Below are 16,533 nucleotides of genomic sequence, written 5' to 3'. Positions count from 1 at the left end.
CAACGATAATTATTGGACGTGTGTACGCAGCTTTAGGGACAGGGAGATAGGGGCAGGAAGGAATGGCCACTCATTACTTGTCTAGGTTCTCAAACACATCACTTCCACTTCAAAATATATCAGAGCAGAATGCCATTATATTTTCTTTCCCTGCTCACAGCCTTGCACCACAGCCCACCTTTTTCTAGGTTCTCCCGGTCCCTTGGGTTCTCCTCTCCTGCTCCCTGTCCCCTATGTCATTGTCATGTAATACAGAGATAGAGGAGGCTCAAGACTACAGATTCTTCATATAAATCAAAATACATGACTATTGTATGCAAAAAACACTGACTTGGCATTGAGCCAATCAAATCTAAAGCTGCAGAATTCGATAGGTCCATTTTTAAGTTGCATGCTATTTGCACACGAAAGTCAAATGTTTTGCATCTCATTAAGCATTTCACTCAGGAATGGGAAGATATCAGTTGTGAGCGGGAATATATTACTTACTGCTATGCTCTGCTGCCAGCTATGTAAAGTAGGTCTAGATACAATAATGAGGGCTTAATAAGGGGAAGCATTATGATGGAGGGAACTATATGGGGAAAAACTATAATGAGGGAAATATGAATTGGGGGGAGGGAAGAAGGTGCCTAACCTATAAGAATAACGAGGAGGTTAAAGAAAGTATTAGGAAAAAAAACAAAAATAAATAAATATACATTTTGTCTAGACATACTGCATAACTGTGATGGTCAAAGAACTGGCCGTGTTGTCTGGCTGGGGCACCTGAATCAAAAAACAGAAGTTGTAGCAGGTAAGACATTAGTTGTAAGAGAAATTGTTCATAATGTTAGATAATCAACCTTGTGCTCAGCCTAAGCTGTGCACACACTATCCCATTGGAAATACAAAATAGCATATGACATCAGATAAGAGCTGTACAAGTTAATCCCGTTATCATTTTTTTTTAAAAATACTTTGAGGTCTGATAACCTCCCAAAATTATTCTGCAAACTATATTTTTACTTCTTTCTTTTCCTACTTTCTTCTTTATGTAAGGCATGTTGAATGTTATGGTTTCTTGGTTCTTTTAACTAATGATCACCATTCATAGCTAGATAGAAACTTTCAGGAATCCTTGTCCACATATACTTGCTGCACATAACTGACCTCTGCTCTTTGCACACATGTACCAAATGTGCCGTCTACTAGCTGGAAAAATCAATCTTTATTTAGATGTGTAACATATTTTCCCACTTGGGTATAAATGTCTAGCAGTATAGATGTGTGGCTTGTCACATCGTTCTCACTTACCTAATTGAATGCCTTATGTAGCGCATCACTTCATCCAACTTACATAATTTTTAACTTTTTAAGTGCATCAGTTAAAAATAGTCACAAAACAAAAATACATACCAAGTGCCAGAAAGCTTATCTGTATGGTTTTGTGTTTCGTATTGCAGCTTATTTTGACTTTATTAATAAAAGGAAGACTAGTTGGCTGCCATGAGTAACAATTATATCTTAGCCAGTAAAATGTATAGATATATCTAATAAAAGTAAAACACCACAGAGTTGCATCAGTTCCAGAATAGGTAAATAAAACAAATTTAGTAATTATAACCCCCCAAGTCACCCTTTCTTACTTACCTTCTCTGGGAACTGGGGTCCTCAAATTGTAATTGTTCCAAAGTGGGAAAACTAGCATTCCATAGGCTTCAATGGGATTAAGATCATACAGTATGGGCCGGATTTATTAAAGCTCTCCAAGACTGGAGAGGATACACTTTCATCAGTGCTAGCAAATGTTTTGAATCCTGGACCAGATCCATTCCTGGTTTGCTGGATCATCCAGCTTCACTGTTGAAAGTGTATACTCTCCAGCCTTGGAGAACTTTAATAAATCCGGCCCTATGGGTAGTTCCAATTTACTTCTATGGGATAGTACTGCACAGGTGTGGGCAGCCCAGCACTAGGTTTTTACTATCCAGAATGTTGACAATTCAGAAGGTTGTTGAAAAAGGTAAGACAGACTCTAAGACCTTAATATATGATTTTTATGGCTGTTTAAGAAATCAATCTCAGTGTGCATTGAAGACTTAGGAGAATATGGAACTACTGCATTGTCTTTTAGTGACGTTAGTCCATTTGACAATATTTTCAAGCTCCTAGTCAACTAGTGATGACATATAAATATAAATGCCTGGCCTATATTAGGGCTCGAGGATACTATTTAACATAAAATTTAAAGTGGCCCAGTGACAGAATGCAAAGCACCATTTTTACTTAATGATGTATTTGTATTTATATGGTGGCATTTATATAAAAAGTTATTTCCCTGCATTGGCAAAGCAGTCTCCTTTTGGGCCAACATTGGTAAGTACTGAGCTACAATTTGTAATGAATGTCACCCATCTAGCATTCCAGGCTAACAGTAGAATGTTGCATTAAACAGCACCCTAGAGCTGTATCCAGTCACCAGATTGGGCCATGTAAACCATGTATAGGCTCCAAATCACTCTGTTTGGACAATGCACCCCCACATAATACAACCAACAATATTGCCTACTCAGGAGCCCAGTTTTGCGCTATAGGAAGTTATGTGATCCCCCATACTATGAAATATGGGGTGTTTTTGAGTGGCAGCTAAGTGATTGCACTGGCAAGCGCTGGTTTACTTTAAATTGGTTTATAATTTTCATATTCTGAGTATATACTACCAAGCATTTTTATACACTTCAAAGCCTTCTCCTCCTGGGAATGTCTAATTACAGTCTGTGTTAACCCAGCACCTCACCTTCCTACATAACTTTATATTAAAATTTGCATACATTACCAATATATAGCTGACAGTGGAGAAGTGAAGGCCAATACTAAAGAACGCCACTTAAATAATGACTGCGAGTCTGTTGGGGTTGCTGCCATCACATCCAAAGTAACGGTGACTAGCATCAATCTCTAGGCTTTTGGATGCCTGCGCTAGGATGGCTTCCTAAGTAAAAAAAACATGCACAGAATGCATTAAATGCATTGATATTTTTACAGAGGATTTGTTTTTTAAATGAATAATCTGGTGACAGGGTCTCTTTAAACCTTCTTCGTGTTTTAAACATTTTATTTTGGTAGGTTATCCATTTCACAGGGTTATGCAATATCATGTTCTCTGTTCCCCACACTAGACTCTGGTCTAATTCTAAACAACGTACAATAAGTGATCTGAGGTCACAAACACAGAATAACAGCACCGAACATTCATCAAAAATGTTTATTTTTCCAAAGTAGAGAATCAAACACACAAGATATTGAAAGCAGTCCATACCCCGTCAGGACCAACATGTTTGAAAATTGTTTTTGCAACTTCTGCATTCTCATTATATTCCCCGGAGAAGAACATTTTATGTTTTGACAAGATCTCTTTGGCAGTTTTACATTTCCAAGACTAGAGAAAGGCAGACGCTGTGTAAATATATTCCTGAGATTCATTTCTTATCTGCTTTATTCCTAGCACGTTGGAGATTATCTCCGTTAATCAGTAATTTACAAACTATTTAAAGAGCACCATTCCAAGTTTATGATCAAATTTAGGTCGTAATAACATTCCATGCTGCTTTTTATAGGAGGTGTAACGTGAATATACGGTGACATAAAGCCAGACGGGACTACAGGGGAGCCGGAGACCCCGGTCTAGACTAGCAAGGGAGTCAGTGCTTTTTAGGTTGTGATCTGTAATAGGAATTAAGGAACCTAAATATTATTTGTCTCATTAACACTGGAGCATAGGAATTCGATCAGGGAAAGCTCATGATTTTACCCAGGAGAAGTGAGGTCATGGTCTATATGTGTGGCCAACTTACTAGGTCACCAGCCAAAACTCTTCACCATACTACCATCACTCTCATCACCACACCTGATGATACATTCAAGTTAAAATGTTGGAGTTACATTGAGAATACAAACTATCTGTCATGTAGGTCTCTATTTTTAATCCTGGCACTCATCATTGGCAGCTGGCCACCCTGCTTGCTAGCCAGTTTCTTTACGCTGTGAATGGCACAGAATCTGAGACTGCAAAAATAAAGGCCAATCTATCCCAAGTTCTGCGTGTTTCCATCTTACGTTAAAGAAGAAGGCTGCAAAGAATCTAGGAGAATAAGGAAGAAATTAAATCTCCACTCCAGCTTCTCTATGTCCCCCATTCCTTCACCTACTTTCTCCACATCCAAGGTCATCTACAGGGTAACGGGATCTGTGTTGCCCTATTTCTCTTCTCTGGCAGTGGGTGGTCTCCATTGCTAAATGGTAACTCCAATCCAGGTGGAGTGCCATTGACAACCTGGGCTAAGAGGAAGTGGTAAAGAAACAAAAAAGACTGGATGGTACAGGTTTCATAGAAATGTAGAATAGATGGGGCCCCGTTTATTGGTATGTTGGTTCTGCGGAGGGCTCGGTCCCCTGGAGAAGGTCAGAAGTCTCTTTGCAAGTGTCCTAAACCTGTCCAAACCAATAACAGGGCAGCACATGACGAAGATGTGAGGGTTGCAGAGTGGAAAAGGTAATTAGTGCTTTATTTGTGCTTATTTTACATTGGATTTGACAGAGCAATGAAGCATTGAAGTGTAGGGATGCTATACGGTAATATACATGGATCACGGGACAGGCTCTAAAGAGACTCTGTCATTTTTCCCTAAAAGTAACAGAATCATTTTAAGTGCTTTAGTCAGCACAATCAAAAAATTCTGCACACTTTAAAAGGCAATCTGCTTTCACTTTGCATTTCATCCTGATGACATCATCAGGAAACGGTAAGAAACTTCTCGCCAGAACCAGCCTAATTGTTTCTTCTCCAGTGGTACTAAGGTCAAAGCTATCCATGGGAATTTTCCCTGATACTCTTCAGAACGCCAACCTGTAAATAAACCAAGTTATCTCCAGGAATAGATATTTCTTCAGCGTGCCGCCAAATGATTCAAGTATATTGTTTTGCAGAGAGAAACTTGACATTTTCCATTGTGGTCACCAGAGCTATATTAAGTCTGACAAGCCTAGAGTGTGTTCTCGTTACTGTGAATGTGGATTAAATCCATAGGGCACTGGCGTTTGGGAAGACCTGGATAAAGCAATCCTTGCATAGTCATGAAACTAGCAGTAATCTGATGCCTGCAAAAGAAAATAAATGGCCTGCAAAGCAAAGACCCAAATGCAGCAGGAACAGAAAGCCAAGTGTGGGTGGTAAATGGGATAGTAATGACATAAGTAGTGATGTGGTAGGAAACTTGTTGTTATCATTAGAAAGGAATATCATTAAGGCATCTGCAGCCATTCCATGTGTTACCTCATCAGACCTCTGGCTCGCTGGAAATTAAAGAATGTTTCCAGGTATAAGGGGATGTATTACATATAACCGCTGGTATCCATGCATTGTGTATCTGTGGGAAAGCTGACTTCCTGCAATTAGCCATTATTTCACTTTTAAATAATATCAGTGGGTAACTGATAGGCAGCATTAAACTCTGTCTTCTTCATTTTACTTTGCACTTTATCAAATTATCATAGGGAGAAAGGAAATTATTACTGTTGCTTTAGATTACTGGTCATCTGTCGGTGGATTAGAAGGCACGTGTGTCTCTTGGTTTCCCTCAGCATAAACTACACATTTATAGTGATCCCTCTCCAGTTGTAAATCTGGATCACATTTGTGGAGATAAAAACATAAGAAATTACCATTTTTTTCATACAATTTCTGTTTTTACTATTTGTTTTCCTTTTCTTGCCGCTGATCTCCTGTAGTGCTATTTGTCTACACGCATGGAGAACAATATCTTAACATACAACGTCTTTATATTCTATGTTAAAACAATTGCTTGTAGTCTCCTTCTGTGTGACAACGCAGTACAAAATCTGGGAGACAAGGACAAAGTGTTGTCACACTATAAGGCCATTGTTAAGACTGACTATGGAGGCTGATAATTCAATATTCTGAAGCCAAAAGAATGCTGAGCAGGTGGCAACATCTCTATTTATTGTAGGAGGTAATAGACATGTTTGTTAAAAAATAGGCTAATATATATATATATATATATAAATATATAAAATTTATTGTACAGCGTTGCATAATATGTTGGCGCTATATAATGCTATATAGTGCTTATGGAATGCAGGGCTAGGTCCCAGGTTTAAATCTCAGCTAGGACACTATCTGCATGGAGTTTGCAGGTTCTCCCTGTGTCTATGTGGGTTTCCTCCAAGTACTCGGGTTTCCTCCCACATCCCAAAAACATGCAGTTAGGTTAATTGGCTTCCCCCCAAAATTGACCTTAGACTGTATAAATGACATAAGACCATGGTAGGGACATTAGATTAGGAGCTCCTTTGGGGGAGAGCTAGTGATATGACTATGGACTTTGAATGGCGCTATATAAATACTGAGTAATATATATATATATATATATATATATATATATGCAAGTACTGTAATTTAAGACAGTGGAAGTGCTCTATAAACATCTGATGGTATTGATTTATCATTATAATAGTGGAGATGGTTGAATTTTTAAATATTCAGTTTGACACAAACTTTAGTATGATTTGACCAAATTTAATTCAGTTTATTAACTCCTTTAGGTCATATTATAGTGAATCAAGTGGCTGGGCTCTTTATAGGGGAATACAGACCCCAGCAAAGAATTAGGATTTACAACCACATGCAGACATCTTACAGCAATGTCTGACTGCACTGCATTATTGCTGGTTAGTCATCATCCACTTCCTAGACCAAGATATCATTATATTTTATTTATATAGTATATAGTATTTATATAGCACCAATATATTAGTCATATCACTAGCTGTCCCTCAAAGGGGCTCACAATCTAATGTCCCTACCATAGTCATATTTAGACTAGAGGGGTACAGAGGTACATGGTCATTTCTTTTTTTTTGGGGGGGGAGCTGTACAGATAAGTGCTGGGAGAAAAAATGGTGAGTAGAAAAAAAATATTTCACCCTTCCCTATGGTCATCAATCGCTTTCATACTCTTATTTTAAAGTAAACTGTAATTCTGGTGCACTTTAGGGCCATGCCACATGGTGATTCTGCAAGTGACAACACATTACTTCCAATTTCCTTGATAGGATTGCTCTTGTACTGATCTGGAAGGTTGTTGAGTCTCCTTTGCTATCTAAGAAGTGACATTTGGCTCATCTGAGTCCATATCAAAAAGTGAGGGGGGCTATAAATGATCCTGTAGCTGCTGAGACTTTTTTTATTACAGGTACTTAGTCTGCAAAGTAAATAAAGGAAGTCAGCAATGATTGCAGATTGGTTTCCTAGACCTTCTCCACTAGGACAAAGCATGGGGAGGGGGTATATCCTGCATACATCTTATTCATATGTTTGTATATATCTGACCTCCAGCTTTACAATTCTATAGCATAGGTTATTAAATTATACATAAGAGCTTAATATGCAGTCTGGGGCCTGCCACCTCCTGGCTACAAGTGGTAAATGTGAAACAATCGTTTGTAAATTATTATTTACTTTTATAAATTTCAAGGTTGCCACTCATGAACGTGTGCTGTTCACCCACTTCATATAACATTCACCATGATCTGATCTATAGCCATTCTAATGAGGGCACTGACTGGGCTTGTAAAGTGATCCAGATGCATACAAGTAGAGGCCTGCTTTGATCCATTTATATGGTAATGCAGTAGGGGGAGCCCATTAAAATGAATAGGCTGTCAACAGACAAAAAAATAAAATAAAATAAAATAAAAAAAGGCCCAGCCAGGCATTATTTCAGCAAAGGTCAGCACAATCACATAACCCATGCATTTGTGTGCAATAATGCAAGCCAGTAAATTGCAATGAACTGTAGATGTGTGAAGACAAAAACATTTTTCCAAGTTTTAAATACAGAGACAGAATGAAAGAAAAAAAAATTGCAGTATCACCCTGACAGGGGTACTACCCTTACCCCATTCTACCAAAAATCAAGAAAACATTTTAACTAAGAACCCCAATTCACATCAGTAGCGCATTACTAATCATTGCACTAATGCATGTTATACCACCGGTCATGGCACACTTGTGTAGTGCAAATCATCCCTTAAAGAGCTCCCGGGAATACGGAATTTACTATGGGCACAGAAAATGTACAGAATATTATCAGTACCTGCAGGCACCTTGTTCTGTTAGCTATACAATTTAAATAACGTGTTCTTTTTAGATTTGTGTAAAATAAACCACCCAATGGGCAACATAAATGAAATGAAATTTCTATCAGCTGCAATTTATTTATTTATATATATATATATATATGTGTGTGTGAGTATATATATATATATATATCAATAGTTTCTATTGTTGGCCTACTGTTAAAATCCACACCTGACAAACTCGCCCTTCTCAGTCTTCCCCCCCCATGACACTCCTGATTACCTCTGCCAGCCAGTTAGAATTTTGATGCTGCTCTGCTGGTGGCCAGCGAAGAAACAGCGGCACAGCGAGTGACGTAATGATTCTGAATCTAGCAGCAGCAGATGCACCGCAGGTAGTAAAATAGACTGCATTCATCTTCAACAGAGGAAAAAAAATGATGATATATATATGTTAAAAATAACTCCTCTGCTGGTTTTACAGACCTGACCTGATTACAGGGAGAGGAAATGCTTCCAATCAGTTTGGCTGTGCAGGTGACACAGACGGAAGAACAATTTATAGAGCATTAGGATATCATATGGGGACATACAAGGTAGAGGTGTGTTGGGGATGAAGGGGAAATGGTGGAGCACCTAGGAACTAGGAAGAACTTTAGGCAGATATAAAAGACAAATGTTGCCGCTCTGTAATCATCAATACATTAGTAAATATATTTTCCAAATGTGCGCAGTGTAAGTACCTGAATGTGTATTAGCCTCCTGTACAAGAGCCAGTTGGGTCAGGTGCTAAAAAGCAGAATATTGATTGGATGAGAAAGAAGAGATCAGCTCATCATTGTGCTGCTTCTCATTTCACTATCCAATAACAGGCTCCAGGACAACCTGGGCTCAGTGGAAGTAGAGGAAATGATCACAGTCATGTAGCAGCAGAAAAAATCTCATATATTATTTATTATTTTTTTTTTTTTTTTAAACGTACTTACCTTTACCTGTGCTGTGAAAATCCCTCAATCCATCCACAAACCGAGCTCAGCAAGTTATTCGCCATCTCAGCTCCTCACTTCTTTCCATCTTCTTTCTTCCTCCTCCGGGTTCTTCACATATCACCCAATCTCAAACTGTGCAGGTACAGGATCATAGGTGTCTTCTTCTAAATGTAAAAAACATGTAGCTGATCTCACTGTGCTTGTGTGTGATTTACACTTTTTTTTATTTTACATTACAGGAAAGCCCCTATGACGCATGACCATTGAGCACATGCAGAAGGAGGCCAAGGGGTCCTTCTCGTTTTTTCTTATATAAAATGAATAGCCACTTTTTACATAATGCTAAAAATGTCATATGTACACTATCAAAGTGGAAGCAAACTGCAAAAAAAAAAAATTAACCTTTACCTTCACAGATCCGGGGATTCCTCTAGAGGTTTCCTGGATCAGGTACCGTGTCGTCCCAATATCCTCCTTCGTCCCGGCACTTCCATCTTCTTTGCCCTTCTTCCTACATCACCCGATCTCGCACCTGTGCAGTGTGAGATCAGGAGACGTAGATGGGGGGAAAAAAGAGCGCCAACCTCACGGCGCATGCGTGAGATTGGCAAAGGGCATGCTCCCATTCTTGGGGATCACATCAGCAGTTTCTTGTTTTAAACCCTAGGGGTCCATTCACACCAATGGGGGGGCATTACCATAAAAATATTGCACAGTACAAAGCAAGGTTCACATGCTTTGTGCTTTATTTGGAGCACCCATAGATGTAGGATTGGAGTCTTCTTATATATTAGAATCCCGTTGACACCTATATGTGCACGCTGCAGCACTGTTTTATTTTAGAGCACAGGTTTTTCCCATAATAATGACTTTTTTTATATCCTTATGGGCCGGTGGCAAGCTGTGCTGCTCTTGACTACACGGCCGGTTGTAATGTATTCACCCAGCTAAATAGGACTGGCCTGTGAATGTATTGATGGATGGTTCTGGCTCTTGGTTTTATCACACCTTCCCTCTCCAGCTGCTCCCTTTCCAAGCCAGGGATCCTGATTGGCAGACGCTTTACAGAAATCTGCTTCTGGGGCCACATTCAATGGCCTCTATGGTGCTCAGCTGCATTGTGAAAGCAGCGGCCTCCCTCCTCTGTGGAGGTGAATTACTCACACAATGTATTGTTATCAGGCAGGTCAGAAAGGGCATGTAGACAGAATTTCAAGAACCTCTCTGTGTCAAACATTTGGAGGAAAGCCATCAGTTCTGTGCCCAGAAATATACTTTAGGCCTCCAGGTCCGGCTCAGGCGTCCATCAATGCATCCAATCACACAATGCATATTATACTGTATTGTACTATTAATCTACTACATAAAAGGGGCATTGTTTATGTGTCCAGCATATTCCAAGGCAGGGAGAAGGAACTGGACGGAGAGGTGGGTGAGGGGAGGCTGGAGTAATTACGTCCAGCAACTCTTTGCTGCAAGCTGATAAAAGGCTGACAATCACTGATCAGCAATATGCATGCTTGGAAGACCAATGCCCATGGTTAGGAGGACATTGGACCAATCACAATGGTTTTATGTCTGAATTCACCATGCAATACTCATCTTCTTTCCAGAGCTGCCCCCTGCAGGCTTATGGGAGATCCAATGCCTGCCTTGCATCATTCAACCCTTACAAGCTCATGGTGTCTGGAATACACTAGGTCTGAATTATTAAAGCTCTCCAAGGCTGGAAAGAAAACACTTTCATCAGTGAAGCTGGGTGATCCAGCAAACCTGGAATGGATTTCTTAAATGCCATTTGCTATAGCAAATGTTTTCATTCCAGGACCAGACCCATTTCAGGTTTGCTGCATCACCCAGGTTCACTGTTGAAAGTGTATCCTCTCTAGCTTTGGAGAGCTTTCATAAATCAGGCCCATTGACTGGGGAACATGCTGCAGGGAGTTCAATGATCCGCTCTGCAATACTTAGGACATGCCCATCGCTGCTGTAGGGAGAATACGAGGACCTGTGATGTCATGGGGTAAGACCAGGAACCCTCTAAAGTCAGCAATTTAAACTCAAAGTCTTGATGATTCCATAAACATCAGCATAAATCTGTCAACTGACTCCCCTCCAGTGTATACTTTGCCAACTGCCACGATGATGCCATGGATATTTGAATATTGCCGTGGTTGTTTAGGTACAGAGCTGGCATGTTGGGTGGTTTGTGAAAACAATCGGCTTCCATCTGATTTTTATCTTCCCATTGATTTGATTACAGATCTGGTTGTTAACCTTGTTAACCTAATAAAGTTTACCCCCCACACACACCCATTTTTCACACATGTTTGCAGAAATAGTCAGAATTTATATACAAGATTCACACAGATTTCGATAGGGTTCAACACAAGGCTAAAGATTTAAGCCTGATACAGATGCCAGATTATTGCTACTGGAAACACACTTTTCTGATTGATTCCAATGACATGAATGAATGAGCACTGTACATACAGCTCCATTGTGTTCTATGGAGAGGGGAGGGGGGAGGATGAGTAAGTGGCACCCAGTTGTGCTCCTACTCCATAGGAAAGCACAGCAGTCACACTTGCTCAGTAGTTCATCAGTCTGTCACAACAGATTGATGAGCGGTATTAGGGAACCACTATACACACACTAGATTTTTGCACGAGATGAGCATAACCCTTCATCTCAGGCAGTAATCATCTGGCATGTGTACTTACATATAGCTGTTGATAGGTCCAAAGTTGATTGTTTAGTGTATGTTCATTTTACCCGGACTCCCCTCACTTTCTCTCGTCTCTGGGAAAGGAAGTGAAGAAAAATCTCATTGGTACATAGAGAGTAACTTTATCCATCCCTATGCTATTTAATACTGAAAAACAAATGGTTAGTAGTTACACTTTAACTTAAAGGATCAACTCACTGTAATGTGACAATTATCTCCCCGTTCCCCCAATTCCCCTTGACCTAACCCTCCCTCTATAATTGCCTACTTACCAAAATCAGAAGGCTCAGGTCATGTGATTACCACCCCCTGCAAGTCTTCTCTCCAGGTGGCCCCCACACAGTACAGCCCCATAGATTGCTATAGGACCTTCTACCTCTATAGAATTCTAAAGGACTACTATTGTTATGGGGGGGGGGGGGGGTCTAAGGAATGTCAGAACAGAGGACATTCAGATCTGGGTAAGTAGCTTTGTGGGGAGGGGACTTAGAGTAGTGTTAGGGGCATTTTTATGAAAACTTATGGAAAACTAGTTGCTGACCAATCACATCTGTTTGAACCATCTCCATGTATGACGTATTAACTTCAATTATCAATTTAATGAAACAACCGCCCTGAAGCTGCGTTGGGTTTCTCTGATCGCCTCTGTTCTAGCTGCAGGTGAAACGCTATCCTTGCTTTGCGGTCGGGACAGTGATCAGCAACAAACCCCATCAACAGCTACCCCAATATAGGGATCTTGTGTCATGTGACCCCCCAAATAACCCTACCAATCAGTGATGAGCCCCTAAATAACCCCCACCAATCAGTGATGAGCAGGGGTGTAGTCATAAAAAAAGAAGGGGCACAGTAATAGCGAAGGCTATGCATGGCGAGCGCGCATGTGCATCCTTGTTATGTAAAAGCCAAATTCCCTAAAAAAAGTGCGTGCCCATGTGAGGCGCCCCTGGTGAAGAACCCCCCCAATTAACACCCAGCAATCAGTGATGAGCCCCCAAATAACCCCCAGCAATCAGTGATGAGCCCCCAAATAACTCCCACCAATCAGTGATGAGCCCCCAAATAACCCCACCAATCAGTGATGAGCCCCCAAATAACCCCATTAATCAGCCATGAGCAGGGGTATAGTCATAAAAAAAGGGGGCATGGTAATAGTAAAGGCTATGCATGGCAAGCGCGCATGTGCATCTTTGTTATGTAAATGCCCCATTCCCAAAAAACAGTGGGGGCACGGTGTGCCCATGTGTGCCCGCCCCTCTACACCCCTGGTGATGAGCCACCAGACAACCCCCAGCAATCAGTGATGAGCCTCCAAATATTTCCCACCAATCAGTGATTTCTTCTTTTCTAGGGGCTCCTCAATAAGAAGATCTGATTCTGGAGAGATCATCTCATACTGATTGCAGCATGATGGTGTGACTTGGAGCTGTCAGTGCCTCCCACCATGGTGGGGGGGATACTGCTGGGCGTGCCTAAGTGATAAGAGCTGAGTCTCCAGTCTGTGCAAAGCATGACTTGTAGGTTTGTGCTCCAGTAACATGACACCAGGGTTAGTGCTTTGTATGCAGCCAGTGTAGGTATCCTGCCTTGTACTACATTCTCCCCCCTTCTTCTCCTCTCTACACATCTGCATCATTTCACTTATATCAAGCTGTCTGGCCCCATCAAACTGCTAGACCTGTCCTCATATAAATCTGCCAGAGCCCAAACACACCAAGCTGGAGATTGGAGCTGCTTTAATATTTAGTGGAAAGCTTTTAATTATTTACATAAGTGGGGGGGAGTGAGAGTCTAGAAAATCATGCTGTAGCTGGGGCTGTAAGGGTCAGATATAAAATATATGTGCATTACATTTATTAAAATATAAGTATGCAAATCTTACACTACACAAGAAAGTACAACAGATTGCAATGTGAGTGCTGAACACAATTTTATGCATGTTTTGCTATATTCCTGATCAGGTGGTGCCAACCTCATGCACACCTTGCAATGCAAAAAAAACATCTTTTTTAATCCAAAATCTGCTGTTTTCCTTGAAGCTTTGGCTATGAAAGCCATTGCACAGCGCTGCTGTTCCATGTAAAGATTGTATGACTGCTCAGAGCACACAGAGATTACATCATTGTGTGCTGGCAAAGAATAATATAGCCAAGGATCACCATGTAATCCCTTAACAGTATGTCATTGCTTACTTCTAACACTGCACATATCAGCTACACCGTGCAAGTTTATTTTTTCTTTGCAACATCTTTTATTGTTTTCTTTCTTTATATTACTATTTTGTAACATTGCAAAGATATAACAAAAATAGATAAGGGCTATGCCACATGTCAAGCCATTTTTTTCCTAAAAAAATAATCTGTATGCTAAACATTTTAACACTCAAATCAACCTATTCATGGTTTTTAGAAGGATTACAGTGCATCTAAATAGAGATCCAGGATGGATCTGCTTGGGTCAGATGGTCCAAAGGACATTATTGGACAGCTACAATAAAACACAGCATCTGTCTGTAAAGAAACCAAATGAAGATCTGCTTGGAGAGAGAGAAAAAATCCTCAGCAAATGCCTGCAATTTAGGGCTTTCCGCGTGTGGCGCTCATAGCAGGCGCAGGAGGTGGTTAGACAACATCCACCAATAGCCCTCCCTTCTCACGGCTGAGGGGGGCGGGTCCTGCGCTGCTGATTGGCCCCTGTAGCTGTGACGTCACGCATATGCTTGCTGTGATAACTAGTAGGCTGGAAGTTTTAGTATTAGAAGGCAGTTAGGAGCCGGAGAAGGCTGCAGGGCTGGCGGCTCACAATACTCGGGGCTCCTAGAAAGCAGAAGCATGGTGCAGCAAGTAGACAGCCTGGAGCTGGACAGCGGCCACCCCACCGAGGAGGAAGGAGAGTTCATGGCCGGCAGCCCGGCTGCGCTGGATGAGAGTGACCCGGACTGGTGTAAGACAGCCACCGGCCACATCAAACGCCCCATGAACGCCTTCATGGTGTGGTCCAAGATAGAGCGCAGGAAGATCATGGAGCAATCCCCGGACATGCACAACGCTGAGATCTCCAAGCGGCTGGGCAAGCGCTGGAAGATGCTGAATGACAGCGAGAAGATCCCCTTCATCCGGGAAGCCGAGCGCCTCCGGCTCAAACACATGGCGGATTACCCCGACTACAAATACCGACCCAGGAAAAAACCCAAGCTGGAGGCTTCTAATAAACTGGGGCAATCCCCAGAGAAAAGCCCAGGGGGCATTAAAAGTGGCAAAAAGAAATGCCCCAAGCTGAAAGCCAGCAGCAGCAGCAAATCTGGAGCCAAGTCACCCCAAGGATACTCCAGCATGGAGGACTGTTTATTGGGGAACCGTAAGGCTGTGAAATGCCATGTCTTCATGGATGAGGATGAGGAGGATGATGAGGAGGAGGAAGATGAATTGCAGATCAGGATCAAACAAGAAGAGGAGGATGAGCAGCTCAGGCAGTATAATGTGGCCAAAGTCCCGGCCAGTCCCACCCTGAGCTCCTCTGCAGAGTCACCCGAAGGGGCCAGCATGTATGAGGAGGTGAGCAGTAACCCCAGCACCAATAATAGACTCTATTATAACTTCAAGAACATCACCAAACCCAGCACAGCACAACCCACCATCACCCTGGCTCCATCCCGCACCATCTCTACCTCATCCACTGACAAAGATGATCTCCTCTTTGATCTCAGCTTGAACTTCACACACAACCCTCAGGCAGCACCCGAGCTGGGCAACTCCAACTCAGCAAGCCTTTCCCTGTCCTTGGTGGACAAAGACTTGGACTCTTGCAGTGAAGGTAGCCTTGGTTCCCACTTTGACTTCCCAGATTACTGCACCCCAGAGCTCAGCGAAATGATTGCAGGGGACTGGTTAGAAGCCAACTTTTCAGACTTGGTATTCACCTACTAAATTTTTTTTTTGTAATTTTTGTATTAATATTTTTGGGAGGGTTTGAACAAAGAACTGGGTCAAAGGATCCTTTTTTTCTTTTTTTTTTTTTTTTGTTTCCATCCATTTTTGATTCACTGCCTTTTTTTTTTCTACACACATTTGCAATCAACAAAAAGGACACCCTTATCTTTTTTGGTATTTGTTTTTTATTTTCACCTTGTTGGAAGAAAAAAAGAAAGGACTAACACAACATTTTGTGTTCTTGTTTTATAGTTTTGATGTTTTTTTTTCCTGCAATCAAAAAAGGACTGGGACAACCTTATCTTTTTTGGAGGGAGAAACTCAATTCTCTTCTATGCATCTCTTAAAGCTGCAGGGAGCTGAAGCAAGACAGGACAAACCGCTACACTTAACTGTGAACTGATTGTAATCAGAGTTTTTACTTTTACAGATCAAAACTCTAATGTATGGTTTCACAATGTGATTTTAATTGCCAACTTTTTTTGTAAAACTTGTTCCCTTATACCTCCTTGAATTTCAGACAACCCAGACCTCAGTACAAAAAAACAAAAAAGGAAAAAAAAAGGTATTGAACCATTTTTGATACATGACAGACCTCAGTCTTTTTTAAAAATTAAAATATTTTCAGGCGTATTTTTGTACAGTTTAAAGGGAACATTCCTGCTGTCATTTGTTTTTGCTGTTTTCAGTGAGACGTTTAGGCACTTCTTATGTTTTATTTTGTTTTTAGCATGCAAGTATGTTGAAA

General features: G+C 41.1%; 1 protein-coding gene across 1 annotated transcript; it reads left to right on the top strand.

Annotated features, from left to right (window-relative positions):
- Positions 1-14,615: 14,615 nt before the first annotated feature.
- Positions 14,616-15,907, top strand: SOX11 (SRY-box transcription factor 11). The gene has a single exon (XM_072407561.1). It carries the CDS (start codon positions 14,688-14,690, stop codon positions 15,780-15,782), a length of 1,095 nt encoding a protein of 364 aa, XP_072263662.1. The 5' UTR covers positions 14,616-14,687; the 3' UTR covers positions 15,783-15,907.
- The last annotated feature ends 626 nt before the right edge of the window (positions 15,908-16,533 follow it).

The sequence above is a fragment of the Pyxicephalus adspersus genome, chromosome 4 (genome assembly GCF_032062135.1).
Source record: "Pyxicephalus adspersus chromosome 4, UCB_Pads_2.0, whole genome shotgun sequence".
Lineage (NCBI taxonomy): Eukaryota > Metazoa > Chordata > Amphibia > Anura > Pyxicephalidae > Pyxicephalus > Pyxicephalus adspersus.
This window is presented reverse-complemented; position numbering and strand designations above follow the sequence as displayed.